The sequence below is a fragment of the Numenius arquata genome, chromosome 2, assembly GCF_964106895.1.
Source record: "Numenius arquata chromosome 2, bNumArq3.hap1.1, whole genome shotgun sequence".
NCBI lineage: Eukaryota > Metazoa > Chordata > Aves > Charadriiformes > Scolopacidae > Numenius > Numenius arquata.
Genome location: NC_133577.1, coordinates 60,482,664 through 60,498,420, shown reverse-complemented (window position 1 = coordinate 60,498,420; position 15,757 = coordinate 60,482,664). Strand labels below are relative to the sequence as shown.

At 42.6% G+C, this 15,757-nt stretch overlaps 1 protein-coding gene across 1 annotated transcript in view; it reads right to left on the bottom strand.

The window, feature by feature from the left end:
• Positions 1-15,757, bottom strand: part of PPFIBP1 (PPFIA binding protein 1) — a 140,038-nt gene that overhangs the window by 21,187 nt on the left and 103,094 nt on the right. The window contains exons 7-14 of the mRNA XM_074167401.1: positions 14,194-14,286; positions 11,729-11,843; positions 10,128-10,160; positions 8,741-8,802; positions 7,958-8,042; positions 3,406-3,563; positions 2,192-2,310; positions 616-669 (exon numbers count right to left, since the gene is read on the bottom strand). Coding sequence (XP_074023502.1) covers positions 616-669; positions 2,192-2,310; positions 3,406-3,563; positions 7,958-8,042; positions 8,741-8,802; positions 10,128-10,160; positions 11,729-11,843; positions 14,194-14,286 — 719 coding nt within the window. The remainder of the gene's footprint in view (positions 1-615; positions 670-2,191; positions 2,311-3,405; positions 3,564-7,957; positions 8,043-8,740; positions 8,803-10,127; positions 10,161-11,728; positions 11,844-14,193; positions 14,287-15,757) is intronic.

Here is a 15,757-nt window from a genome sequence, read left to right as displayed (position 1 = left end):
AGACACAAATTAAGAGCAATTTCACTGAATATTACAAAGCTACCCATCTTTATACCACCATAAAGGGAGTAGATCCGGCTTTGGGAATATTCTCATGGCACTAAGACACTCAAAACCAACTGCTGAGTCTCACACTGTGTAGCAGACAAACCCTGTTGCCTTAGGCTTCTTAACAAACAGATCTCTCAGACTCAACTTTGAGTTATAAATAGTCCTACTGATATCCCTAGGGAACATACGCTATGTGGCAAAAAGTAAAATTATTTTCTTATTGCAGTCACCTTTTGCCCACAATTAAAAGGAAAAAGCAAATCACGTGCGCATGTCCTACAGAAAACTGTAGATTTCAAGTACATTGACAGTCTACAACCCAATTAGAGATGCTTCACAATGTAAAAAATTAACTGCACTTGTGCACAGATAAAGCACTGGAAAATAACGATCATGAAAACATAGGACACAAGCAGCAAACTACAACCACTAAACATCATCTTGACTAGAATTAGTTTATATATTTACACATGTATGTAAAATATCGGGGATACGCTGGGGAGGTTTCAAGTCGACAATCATATATAAATATGTTTCCTAAATATTTTTGATAATGATACTTACACTGGACTATCACAGAACTCATTTTCTGGGGAGGAACCTGTTGATCTTCCTTCACTGTAGAAACAAAAAAAATATGAAAAAAGGCATCTGGGGACCCCACCCAAATACCTTGCTGATACAGAAATTCTGTCATCCCGACCTGCCTTAATCCTGTTTTCACTTCACCTGTTACGGTACTAACATATGGCAAATTTTCCCCTCTATGGTAGCAAGTCTTGTAAAAGATAAAGGACAAAGGTGAGCTTGAGAGTCCCAGGAAAGACAACTTGCACTGTGAGTCGATGACAATACTGCCCCATTCAGCTTAAATAAATGCAGAGGTTATAGCATGTGCAGGGTCTGCAGCAGCACTAAGTAGAGGAGGTCACCGGCTTCCTGTGTCACCCACAGTGCCTGGCATTTTGCTGCAGGAAGTACTTCTTTTGGTTTTTTTTCCCAAGACGGGACACAGATGGAATCCCCGCTGGTGATGGCTAGAGCTGCATGAGGCACAGCACAGCAGAAACCAAGCAGAGCCGGTCTTTTGGATAGGATGCTTTCCTTGACTGGAACTGGAAAAATCACACATCAACTTGTGCTTGCACTGATTGTTCACATCGCAATCGATGACGATTTCCTTCCCTCTGGATTCTTGGTATTTCATATTCATTTAGATAAACCCAGGGATTTGGACCCAGAAGAGAAAGCCCTAGCACAGCCTTCATGTAGCTGCGAGTCCAGCGTGCTTTCCAGTACTCCTTGCAGTGTCAATCCACACCTGCAGGAGCCAGGTTTCCTTACTCCGGCAAGAAGGCTTAGAAGCCTTAGAAATGCTGGAGGAAGCTGATGGCCACTTCTCACCCAGGACGCTGCCACAGGGTTCAAGCACGACGGCACTGGGGTGCCGCAGCTCAGGCAGAGCCCCGGGGTGCAGCCACGCATCCCCATTCCGGCTTGCCTCCGAAGCTGTGCCTATACGTTTTCGTCCAGCTTTCAAAATCTCAGGCAGGGCTCTCGTAAGAGTGAGTGAAGAAATATCTTTGCATTTCATTGTGCCAAAGGAGAGCAACAAGGATATATTTCTCTTGGTCTTTTGAAACGCTGCTTGGGTTTCCTTCTGGGGGTCCACTAACAGCTCAAGGTGAGAGCTGGACAGTCCTTTTGTGGCGGTTTTGGCAATGCCTTAGACCAATCTTTAGCAACTGTGGAATACATCTGAATGCAAATCATCAGGAATGCACAGCCAATGCTGTCTCATCCAGACCTAGATGATGTAAACCCAGATAAAAATAACGATTCTTTTTCCTTCCTTACATTAGAGCAGTTTTTCTCTTCTGTTAATTTCTTGCAAAGCAGCTGGTATGAGTGCTGCTACAAGCAACAGCAACCAAATTAATACATGCCTGCTGAAAAAGATTTAATCAATGTGCTTGATAACATGAACACAAGCTTAGCTTACTATAGCTAGTCAAGAGAATGCTAGCCTTGTTTAAGTGACTTAATGACTTGACAATATAGTAACTGATGGCTTATCACTCTCGTTAAATGCCACAGAATATTGGATTTACAACCAAAAAATACACGGAAACAACAATACCTCATTTCACTTGCAGGATCTGGCCTAGGCTGTGTTTTCACTTTCTCTGCAACGGTTTCTGAGCTCTTGGACGTTGATGAAAAAGAAGGGATTGAAATCTGTAAAATACTGGTGTGGATCTGTAAGGAATTCTAAAAAGAACGAAGAATGCGTGTTACACTGTTTTGAGCTGAATTAAGCAATCAGAAATGAAAAGAGTAACACAAACTACAAAAAGAAGGATCTGAAATAGATTTAAGTTTTTTTTTTCTTTCTTTCTATTGCAATATAATGATTTACGACTAGAAAGATGGCACTGAAGATAAAACATGAATCACTGCAAAGATAAGCTACAGCATAGACAAATATCTCACAAGTCTCCCAAAGCTGCCTGCTAAATCTCTCCCCACCACAGACCCCATGAAGGGTAGTTCCCTTTTCAGGGTTAGTCCTGTCCTCAGCCACTCAATATCAGAGATATTATAATATATATATATATCTTATATATATAAAAACATATTTTATATATATAAAAGATATTAGATATTATATAATATGTAACATAATATATAATATAATATATAATAATATATAATATATATAATATAATATAAAGAATATCAAAAAGCTGCTACACATTTAATTTAATTTAGTTTTCTTCATAGTATGTTCATAGTGTTTAGCTAAGTAATTCAAGTCCCTGCTCTGACTCAGAGGTTTAAGAGAAGAGATCTATAGATTTATTACTGGAAAATGTAATTGTAAAAATTCAGAGACTGGCCCACAATCTATTTATCATTTAACTGGATAGACATAATGATGATCGCATCCTTTTAAATATGACAGGATATACTAAGTAAGTCCCAACACATTTACTTCAAGCTCCTGACAAATTAAACGCAGCTCCTAAAACAGCTATGTTTGATACGAAAAATAATTTCTATGTTTAATAGGAAAAGTAGTTTAGACCCACCCATTCTCATGACAAATATAGCTATTTGCTGTCTCCTAATCCCATTTGACGACTGAGAAAAATAAGTTTAACTCAAATGAAACTCCTCAGCAGCTTTCACAAGAAATCTACATTCTCCTAAAGGATATGGGTTGTTACTAAAAACCATGCAACCCAGAAAAAATTTTCTTAGAAACTCGAGTTTTGGTATCTGGAATATGAATCCAGCACAAGCAATGTTTTCAAGGAGCGATGGCATTAAATGAAGAAGAAAAAAAGATACCTCTTCACGAATATTCACATCAAACTCATCATGGATTGGAGATGCTGTTACTGGGGTTGGGGACAGGCTTTTCTCCAGGTCAGTCAGACTTGGTGTGTCCAATAAAACTGTGGAAACAGACCCTGAATTCAAGAAGTCTTCGCCGTCACTTTCCTTGCCTGAACGCAGAGAGGAAAACTTGTTACTTCTGGATACGTGATGACCCTTGTTCCTATGCAAGGTGCACTTGGCATGCTCATTTATGGGCCAAAAAGCAAAGAGGCCAGGATTATTTTATTTTTTAAGACAGACTACAATAGGAGGAGGGGAGTCATTGCCAAATGTCACTTCCCAATTCAACCACCACAACATATCAGGGTTGGAGCAGAGTGAAGGACGTACATCCGACAGCAAAAAGCCCAGCAAATGCCCTCAGGACATTTAGTGGGATCAATTTCAACAAGCTGAATAAACTGGAGCAGATAATTTCTGTCCCGTGTTCTGGAATTTCATACTAGATACTTCTTTTCCGTTATTCGTAGGGAAAAACCAGAGGCCAAGTCTGCCTGAAACTGAAGATGTCTCTACGGTATCTTCAAGTTACCCATAGAAGAAATGGAGCTTACTGCAGAAGAGTCTAACACCAGCTTTTAAGTGACTACATTACGTTTGCAGACTTTCACAAACTGAGTGTGTCTTGTTTAGTTAATGCTGTAGCCCATACCGGCACCTGGCATCCTCCGCTCCCAATGAGCGACCTTCTGCTCCTGAACTGCCTCCGTACTACCAAAAGGCTTGTATCTCCACGCCTGTCAGTGATACCAAAGTACTGACACTGACCAAGGAAAAGTGAAAGGCAATCCATACTTCCTAAAAAGTGAGCAGAAACCTAGCACTGACTGTCAAAGATCCAACGCAAAGACAAGCCAAAGTCTGTTCCCAGCAAAAACCTCTCTTGCCCATTTTTCACTGCTTGAAATCCCCGTCCATGCTCCATGAACTGACCATAAGCCCAGTTTCTAGAGACTGGAGGTCTGTTTTAACATCCTTCTGTCTTTGAAGGCATAGCGCTGCATGAAAGAGCAACACCTAATTAAAAAAAATACTGCTCCTCTTTTCCAACACTCAGCATGGTGTTTTGCCCTCATCACCACTTCTTCTCTTCCCTCACTGATAAATGTGCTTTCCCAGCCCTGCAGACTGAAGACATGCAGCTGTGTCCTTAGTGCCCCTCAGTGGTTTTGAAGAAGGAAAAGCCCTTACATACCAAGATCCAAAGCCCACAGAGAGTTTTCAGCCCAGCACGCTCTGGCACATGCCAGCTCCCATCCATGCTTACATAGAATCACAGAATCACATGGGGTTGGAAAGGACCTCTGGAGATCATCTAGTCCAACCCCCCTGCCAGAGCAGGTCCGCCCAGAGCAGGTTGCACAGGAACGTGTCCAGGCAGGGTTTGAATGTGTCCAGAGAAGGAGACTCCACCACCTCTCTGGGCAGCCTCTTCCAGGGCTCTGCCACCCTCAAAGTAAATAAGTTCCTCCTCGTGTTTAGGTGGAACTTCTTATATTCAAGTTTGTGGCCATTTCCTCTTGTCCTATCTCTGGGCACCATGGGATAGGCATCAACATCCATGATGCTGAACTAAAAGAAGCTGCTTCCTGACCCCACCGCTGCACCCACCTCAGGGTTGCAGTGCTCGTGTGGGAGCAGGACAGGCAGCTGGAGACTGTGGTCAAGGGCTTTCACATGGTCCTGCAAATCAGCTGGCACCTTCAGCAGCAGAGGTCAGGATCTCATTGCTGCAATCACTGCCATGCCGCAGGGATGGCCTCTCAAAAGCCAGGCAGAAGCAAACAGGGGCACCAGGAACCTTTCTTTTTCCTGGTTCTGGGTCCCAGTCTCGGCAGCATGTCCAGATGGGGCTCTGCCCTCCACTTTTCCTGTCTTGGCCCAAGATGGCAGACCCAATAGCCCAACCATGAATCCACCATCACAAAAATAACCCATTTTGCCTCCTCGCTCATTTCTGGCTATTGACAATCTTCACTCTTTGAAAGGATCCCTGGGGGCTCCTATATCCCTCTCTCTAGGAAGGTCATCCACCTCCAACATTTGCACAGACAACAAATGCCACAGGCCTTGTCTGTCCTAAAGAAGCTCAGGCAACGAGCTCAGGTCAACTCAAGGTCTGTGGAAGGCTGGGTTGGCCTTCTCTGGCCTTCAGAGGACTCAATGACAAAGGAGGTTTCCATAAGGCAGTAATAATACAAAACTGGCACACAGACTTTGAAGTTCTGCATATATTATACATGCATACATTATCAGAATGCTAATGTCTAAAATTTGCAGGAGACGGCTCTTTCAGAGGACAGTGACCTACAAAATGCAACTTGAGTGCTGAAAGAATAGGATGATGCAGGGAAAAAACCCACCAGGCCAGGATTATTGCTGTAAAGGGAGACGCTCATTTTCTAACATCTAAGTGTTTTCATCTGAAAAGCCAGAACCATTTCAGTGTAATGTTCTCCATGTGTTTCTTTTGATTTTCTTTCAAGGGAGAAAGGAGAGAGATAGGGTATTCAAGGCAATTACATCAAACTGATGAGCACCTCAATATTTATCACCTTTGGGGATCAGAACCTCCTGGATCTGGAAACCTCCACCAGTCTTGGGACATACAGAATGGACCACTACATGTTACGATATTTATTATAGCTACCATTTCAGCCACACAGTTAAGCTCATTATCTGGTGGCAAAGAAGGCTTTTCTCTTTTGGGGTGTGTCAAAAAAGACTTAGGAAAGCCAGTCCACTGCAGTAAGGAAGGAGAACTATTGCACAGCTGCTGCGCGTGCTGGTTCATTACATGCCAAAGATGCAACATGTCATCCCCCTACAGCCCTGGCAGCACACCCACTTTGCTACAGACGTTTTTGCAACTCTTAGAATCATAGAATGGTTAGAGTTGGAAGGGACCTTAAAGATCATCGAGTTCCAACCCCCCTGACATGGGCAGGGACACCTCCACTAGACCAGGTTGCTCAAAGCCCCATCCAGCCTGGCCTTAAACACTTCCAGGGATGGGGCATCCACAACTTCCCTGGGCAACCTGTTCCAGTGCCTCACCACCCTCACAGGAAAGAATTTCCTCCTAATATCTAATCTAAATCTCCCCTCTTCCAATTTAAAACCATTACCCCTTGTCCTGTCACTACACTTCCTGGCAAAGAGTCCCTCTCCGGCTCTCCTGTAGGCTCCCTTCAGATATTGGAAGGCTGCTCTGAGGTCTCCCTGGAGCCTTCTCTTCTCCAGGCTCAACAACCCCAGCTCTCTCAGCCTGTCTTCATAGGGGAGGTGCTCCAGCCCTCTGATCATCTTCGTGGCCCTCCGCTGGACCCCTTCCAACAGGTCCATGTCCTTCCTGTGTTGAGGACTCCAAAGCTGGACACAGTATTCCAGGTGGGGTCTCATGAGCGCAGAGTAGAGGGGCAGAATCACCTCCCGTGACCTGCTGGCCACACTTCTCTTGATGCAGCCCAGGATGGGGTTGGCTTTCTGGGCTGCCAGTGCACATTTCCAGCTCATGTTGAGCTTCTCATCCACCAACACCCCCAAGTCCTTCTCCTCAGGGCTGCTCTCCAGCCATTCTCCACCCAACCTGTATTCGTGCCTGGGATTGCCACGTCCCAGGTGCAGGACCTTGCACTTGGCCTGGTTGAACTTCATGCGGTTTGCACGGACCCACCTCTCCAGCCTGTCCAGGTCCCTCTGGATGGCATCCCTTCCCTCCAGCGTTTCAACTGCGCCACCGAGCTTGGTGTCATCAGCAAACTTGCTGAGGGTGCACTCTGTCCCACTGTCCATGTCTCCGACAAAGGTGTTGAACAGCACTGGTCCCAGTACCGACCCCTGAGGAACACCACTCGTCACTGGCCACCAATTGGATATTGAACCATTGACCACATCCCTTTGAGTGTGGCCATTCAGCCAGTTCCTTATCCACCAAGCGGTCCATCCATCAAACCCACCACTTTCCAATTTTGAGACCAGGATGTCGTGCGGGACAGTGCCAAATGCTTTGCATAAGTCCAGGTAGATGACATCTGTTGCTCTTGGGCACTGCTATTACAACGTGCACAGCTGCTGGGGTGGTGCTGTTTTGGCTGGTAAGAACGTGCACGCTCAGGCACTGCTCTGCTCATCTACCAACTCCCTCCCCAGGAACACACGAAAGAGAAGGAAACAGCAATTTTTAGCAGTTCACGTAGCAGCCAGCCCTGAAAGGCATTTCAGGAGGCTATGGGAAGAGCCTGAGAGTTTATCATATTTAAACTAATTTTACAAGAAGGAAATAAGCAACGTGACGATAATAGTTACTACTACCAGATGGTAAATGGGACCCAAATGTGCAGCTGTCTGGACAAAAAAAAACAATTTACCAGTTCACACCAGTTGAAGAACTGGCTTTTACTCTACCTAAGAGACACTTCCAAAGATAGTAAGTCTAAGAGTCAATATAACACTACTGCAATGCACCTAGAGTTTAATTTTTTTTTTGATTGTACAATACCTTTTTTACCTTGAGCCAATATCACCATGTCTTGAACTTTCTTGTACCTATTCAGAGACTGCCGAAGCTCTTCTATCTTCCGATCCTAAAATAAAGGAAAGTTGTGACTGTGCTTCTTCCTTCAGCAAATAAAAAAGAAATACAACTACTAGATATTCTTCAGTTTAATTGGTTGTGAGACTAGAAGAAATGTTAAGTGTGGATGGGACAGGACCCAGAACTCTGAGAGGCTTTGAAATATCAAAATTTCTGTTTAGCAAAAACTATCACCTGGTTGATCACCAGAATTGTCCCAGCCTTGAAAGTGGATTTCGGCTCCCTTGTTAAGTCAAAGGCAGAGTATAATAAATTTGGCATGTACAAAAAAAGCAGCAAACACAGGCTTTAGGGCTTTGGTGATCAAAAGAAAACATCCCACAAAATGCACATGCATGTGAATGCGCAAAACATGAAAACAATTCATACTTTACAGAAAGCCCTTTTGGAAACGCAGCCTGTGATATCTCACGGGGCTTGTATGGAAACTCTTTACATTTTCAGAACATGGTGTAAATTGCAGTCCCACTGAATTGAATGTGTAAGGACTCTGTACGTGCGACAGAGCTCATAAATGCTGAGTTATAGTCGCTTAAAGACACTGCAGTGCTTCTGACTATAGTGAATCATTAATTCTTAAAAATTCGATCATTTAATTGAGTTGTGACAAGTTCATATGTGAAGATTTTCTTAGAAATTTAACTCAAATCTGATTAATTATTACTGAAAAAATAATGACTTCGCTACCTTCTCTTCATTTGCTGCCATTAGAGATTCTACCGCCTTCTTCATTTTCTGTACCTCTATATCTAAAAACACAATACAGTTCTCTAAGTCAATTTAAATAAGCCAGTGTAAGGAAATAAGAAAAACAAAAAACCTAGAAGCAACTCAGTAATATTGTAAGTAAATTTACAAATTAAAAGACAAAACATAAGCCAGTTAAATTTAGACGGAAATATAAAGAAGAAAACTCTTTTCCTTCAAAACCTTTTTTCTGACATTTTTATCATGGAAATGATGAAGTTCAGGAAATTTCCTTACCCACCCCTCCAGTCTTCGGAAAATGGAAAAGTCAGGAGTAAAATTAACTACTGCTTGACTTCTGCTACCTCCCCTCTTTCAAGTAATCAAATAATTGCAAAACAAAATGTCCAAAATATAAAATACTATATTTGGAGTGCAATAAAACACATCCTCACTACACCAGTTAACAAACACCCCAAACGGCATCTGGAAAACCCACTATACAAAGCAATAGGATTAATGTGGGGATGATGAAGAAAGCATTGTGCAGTGATGCTTAGTCTTAATTCAGTATGGATGTAGAAATGAGGACAGCACAATGGAATGAGACAAGTATTTGCTGTGATGATCAGTCATGCTAGAATATATACTGTAGTTCAGACTTGGAAAAGGTCCCTAATACAGACATCAGCGTTCTGTGCTTCATATATAACCCTTATTTACACAGAAGCATAAACACATGGAAACATGTACGTTCTAACAAGGTTACATTTTGGAAGTGTTCTGGACTAGAAAATCAAAAAGAATGGAAACAATCTCGGTTTTTGCTAGAAATCTACCTTGAATAAATGAAGCAAACTTTAAATTTCGTTGCAAACATAGACAGGTGGCCAAATTCACTGGCAAGAAAGCATTTTACCCGGTTTTAACTTCCTAAAATTTCTCAGAAAACAGTGGGAAGAACATTTTCCTCCTTAATGAAATGCAAGAAAACAATCTGCCTGGCTGGCCTTCTAGATAAAAGACACTTAGACACCTTGGGATAAAACTGCGACTGATCCAGTTCCAATGATTTTCACTCGGTTATGCTAATGGAAAATCTGGTTTACTGGACTACGACTGCATTTCATTGAGAGGCAACTGTTTCGTGAGTCTCCACAAGACCAGATCTTTATTGGCCTATCAGCTTTTCCTCAGAAAACTTTGTATTTCAAGCGTGATTATGTCTACCCTTATTGTCAAATTTTACTGTAAGCGTAACTAAGGGTTATAGATGATGCAACCTGACAATGTTTGTTAAAGCAGTTTTGCAAACACATGCAGAAAGCTATTCTGAAAAGCACTTCTGAAATGCAGATGCTTGTGGAAAGACACCATGAAACCTTACTTTTATCTTTGAGCTTCTTTTTACAATTTTCATCTGTGCAGGAAAATCCATTGGATTTGAGATTAGCATGAAGGTTATGACATCAAATAACTTTTCAGACAATACTGATACTTAAGGAGTCAGCTATTCCTTTCGCGCTATCGCAGAAGCAAGCAGTTCACCGTTTCAGCCTGCACTCCCCCGGTGTTAAGGTTTGTAACGACACAAAATAGTCTCACTGCTCTCATACACAACTGCCCGTCTCAAGGACGCATTTTTCAACCGTGTATTTTCACTTGTAAGGCCTCGGAAAAGGCTCATGCCAAGAGATTACTCTTACGCTAACACTTTACTGGCAAAAGCCATCAAAGCAATAACGTATGCATATTTGTTCAGAAAGCACAACTCAGCTCATGGGGCAGATAACCTGTGGTATCTGCAAACAGCATTACTTAATATTGGTCCACGGCAGAAAAAAACACGGTTCACCACGGCAGAAGATCTCCTGCTTAGCTACACCGACAACTAAACTAAAGCTGAGAACCAGAGGGTAATGGAAATTCAACGTACACAGCAGCCCCCAGGAACAAAAGCCCCATATAGGAAGTCATAAACGCAATAGAGTCAGACCTTGTTCTTATTTAAATGCTATTAGAAAAAAAAAAAAAAATCATGCTTCAATATGGTCACTTTTAGTGATCTTATGCAGGGGTTTTGAAAACAGGTCGTTTTATTAAAAAAAAAAGTGACCATCTACACACAGCAGTTTCCTCCTCAGGACAGGAGAGGAGACTAACTGATTTCATGTGGCTTTATTTTTCTAAAAAACATATTTTAAAAGCACAATCTTAAAAACAGCAATAACTATCAGTGAAATACATTCAGAGTTGAAATTGCAGCAGGTCAAAAAAGTCTGAGCAAAAGTTTTGTGAGGCTTTAAAGAAAAATTTCTATTTTTAAATAAGTTACCCAATCTGAGTTTCCCCCAAATAAATACCGATTTTGTCTCTTCTTTGCAAGCAAACAAAATAATTCTCTGACATGTAAAATTTCTGTGCTGATCCAAGCTTAATTAGAATTTAGACTTAACCAGCTCACAAATCCAGAACAGTCCTCAATTTCACCTACTTACAGCTACGTCCACACTGAAGATATGCTAGTAACACATCATACACACATACATAACACAACATACTTTGGTTTGCAGTAAGGCTTTTCCCCTTCCTTACCAGTAAGGGGTGTACAAGCAAAGCCCAGCATAGATACCCATGCAGAAAGCTTCCTTCTCAATGTAATCTTTCTTGGGAACTTGTTGAAATTAGTTTAAGGATTTCTTTGCTAATATAAACCACATCTTTTGAGGCACCAGGCAAGGCATGTAAAGAGCTAACTAGGGATTACTTAGGCTAGTTTGAAGTTGATCAAGAACTTGCTATGACAGCAGGTTCAGCAGTTGCATCATGAACACCCGCTAAATGTATTAAAAGAAGTAAACATGAAGACAGAAAGTATATGAAAATTGAGGCTTTTATCTGTTATATCCTGTACAACCCTTCATGGAAACATGACCTCAGATGAGGTGACTGAGGAGGACATGGTGAGAGAGCCTTCCTTCTTATTACCTCTGTCCAGTATTTCAACTCCTTCTCCTTTCAGCTTGCAAACCAATTTTTCTTGCAACCTTTTTACCTCGGCTTCCTTCTGCTCCAGTTTGTCTTTCAAAGCTGCTAGCTCATCCTGTAACGGACACAGAAACACTCAGTGATAGTTTCCACACACATCTCAGACATTTCAAAAATTCCTTTCTATGAAGTGCAGTGGACAGGTCCTCAGCTGGTGGAAACGACCGAGGGCCCTCTGACATTTACAGTGGCTGAGGGTACACCCACCAAACTGCTCTGAACATCACAACAGAAGATCACACAATGAGACTGGAAGGGGGCAAAATCAGGGGGTCTATGATCCAAAAATGCCAGTCTTAATGTACAATTAAAAAGAGATTTTGCATCTAAATTTAAAAAAAGAAAAGAGTAAAACAAAAAAAGCAGTTTTCTGATTTATTTAACCTTGCAGAGAGACAGAAAAAGTGCAGGTGATGAGGCCGAACGCTAAAATTTATGAGCACTTCTTTTGGTATTTATAGGCATTTGCATGTTCAAAGCCGGACAATTATGGAAGCGTGCTTACACCAGGTTGAGGACACTTTCAGAAATAACCTCTACTTCTATGAAAGAAAAATCAATCGTGACACCATCAAGCACATAAAACACATACTGGAAAGGAGTTCAGAGGAAAACGTGGTACCTCTGCACAGTTTGGGTTTGCTGATCAAGCATTGGGAAAGGAAGCTTAGAGTTGAGATTCAAGGGAATCTTTGGTGGAGCTGGGGTGTATCAGATAAATGCTGTCAAATTTTAACTTAGATCTAACCATCTGCACTAGCAAGTGATTGGCACGGATCCATGCATTTAACTTTTTAAAATTTGATGCAAATCCTACCCAATTTAGTAACATGCTTCTTCGATGCCCAAGGATATCTTGTGCAACAGCATCATCAAGACAGGACCCTCACTGCAAATGTACCCAACACTAAAAATTTAATTTGTTCAGCTCGTCAAGAAAACAAAACAAGGCAAGACTCATAATTCTGGCATTTACTGAAGTTTTAAATCCTTAAAGGACTAAGCCAAACTATAATACTGTGGCTTAGGTATATTCCTGAGCTTCTCTCAAAAGATACGTTGCAAATATATAGTGATGCCTGCAACTCAAGCTACAGCCCCACTAGAGAATTTCCTGAAATTGGTTCATGTTTGCACTAAAGCATCATCAAAAAAACAAATCAATCTTAAAATCGTCAAGAAATCAAAGCTTCTTCCAGAACAGCGGTTGGGCAATACAACCCTCCAGTGCTCCAATCTTTTTTTGGTTTTGATGGGATTTCTGCCAATGTAGGACCCATGCTTCTCCAAAACAAGACCATCTCTTGGTAACTGGAGAAGCTGCTGTTGTACCCCTGGGTAACTAGAGCTGCATGTGGCAGTTGATGTGTATTTCTTCCCTTAATTAGAAACACGGTATGTAAATTTACGTGTGGGAGAGGGGACAGTATAAAAGAATCGCTATTTTCTAGCTAGTTTTCATGAATAAATTTTCTCCAAAAAGGTGAGAAAAAGTTCCATTTGAGTAATGGGCATAAGCTACAGGAGAGACAATCTTCACCTGGAAGAGGAACGATTTTAACCCAAGTCATATTCCGTTCCATTAACCTCTGCAAAGTTCACAACACTAAAATCCCCTCCCACCTGGTATAAAAGCTGTTTATCATGAATATCTGCATAGCTTCCCACATCTAATGGGAAAGGGAACGCTGCATATCAACACACAACAATTAATGAAGAACAGAGCACAACAGCACGATGCGAGACAGACCGTAAAATGGTGGAACATGAAGGATTCAAAACAGGCCCAATGTTACCCAGAAGTTACTACACCTTTAGAATCTGGCTTTTTTGCTCCATCCGCTGCTTTTCATACTGCATCTGACCCACTTTGATTTTCATACTAGAAAGTTTGGCCATTAAAGACTGGTAACAGAGACAGAGGAGTGAGAGAAAACTGAAGATAGAAAAGAGACAAACCTAAATGGCAAAGAGAAGTTAGACACTTACAGAAACAGGCTGCTAGAATTACTTAGGTGAATGCTTTCTCTTCAGAAGTGGCTGATATTTAGCACATTTAGGAGAAAATATATGCTCAGCTTTGGTCTCACCTGTGGCACATGCCTTATGTACTGCAACTGGTGTTTCTTTACACATATGTGAAACGAGGGTCTAAACAGGTAATAAATTTACTGTTAACAGACAGCTGCACGGTAAGTTATTCTTCATAAAAAACAACGCCCAGATCTGAAAACCATAGCATGAAATTTGGAAATAACCCCTGATGCTATGCGAGTACCATGAAAGCCCTTGGAACAAGTGTGCTCAGGATTCTGCAGGGTGCAGGCAAGGACTGGGGAAAAGACAGTGAACTTCTAAAGCCTGACTTAGACCCATCTCTGCTTTTTCCCCTCAGCCTCACTTACTTTGGTCGTTTTCAGTTTTTTCTCATACTGCAGTCTTTCATTGTCCATTTCTCCAACTCTCAACCGCAATTCATTTATTTCCTGGATCAAATCCTGAGTAAGGGGAAAAACAAGACAGAAACAGCAAAGAAATTCAGTAAACAGAACAGAACAAGAGCTACCCATTGGCAGGACCATAAAAACACAGCAGCAATAAAAGGCACGGAAACACACCACCCAAATTCATAGCCAAGTCAAGCAATTCAGAGTTTCCTAGATATCCAAGGACTGTATTTCTCAGTTTCTGCATTACTGCAGTGAACGCAAGAGGGCAGAAGACAAAGAGAGACATAAACTGAAGTTGCGTTCCCTGTCCTGAGGGCCAAAAAAGGCTTCCTGGCCCTCTGGTTGCTCTACTGCTTGGATGTCCACCACTACGAGTGGGTAACGGAAAACCAAAGCAGCCACCCTTCAATACACAGCAGCCACATCCTCCCCTGGCCAGTCCCTCCCACCCCAGGCTCTCCAGCTGTCACCTGCCTTTTTAAAATATGAATTGATTACAACGTAAATCCATGTTTCTGCCGCTCAAATGAGCCCCTCTAACCGAGGGCTGAATGAAAGAGTCATCACTGGTTTCTACAAGCACAAAGGCACATGTGTTTAAGCATCAGTGGTGTCACTACATCTGAGCTTTGCAAATCCAGCCTGGTTTGGAAGAAACTCAGAGCCACCACCAACTCCCATCGAAGTCCCATTGGTACTCAATGGCTTGAAGTCCAGATGGAGAGCAGTGACAAGTGGTGTCCCTCAAGGGTCCGTGCTGGGACCGGTACTGTTTAACATTTTTATCAACGACATAGACAGAGGGATGGAGTCCACCATCAGCAAGTTTGCAGATGACACCAAGCTATGTGGTGTTGTCGATACACCAGAGGGACGGGATGTCATTGAGAGGGACCTGGACAGGCTGGAGAGGTGGGCCCAGATGAACCTCATGAGGTTCAACAAAAGCAAGTGCAGGGTTCTGCACCTGGGAAGAAACAATCCTCGGTATAAATACAGACTGGGGGATGCGGTATTAGAAAGCAGCCCTGAGGAAAGGGACTTGGGGGTGCTGATGGACGAGAAGCTGGACATGAGCAGGCAATGTGCACTTGCAGCCCAGAAGGCCAATGACATCCTGGGCTGCATCAAAAGAAGTGTTGCCAGCAGATCCAGAGAGGTGATTCTGCCACTTTGCTCTGCTCTGGTGAGACCTCACCTGGAGTACTGTGTGCAGGTCTGGAGCCCTCAATATAGAAAGGACATGGACCTGATGGAGCGGGTCCAGAGAAGGGCCACTAAAATGCTCAGGGGGTTGGAGCACCTCTGCTACGAGGACAGGCTGAGGGAGCTGGGGTTGTTCAGCCTGAAGAAGAGGAGGTTCCGGGGAGACCTCTTTCTCCAAATCTCCCTGCCCACCAGATGGGGAAATGTCCATCTTAAGTGGCCGGCTGCAGACCTGCAGGAAGCCTGGGGGACAACCAGGACAGAGCATCCCTCCATATAAGAGATAACGCACCACAGCTTATTGGGAAAATGA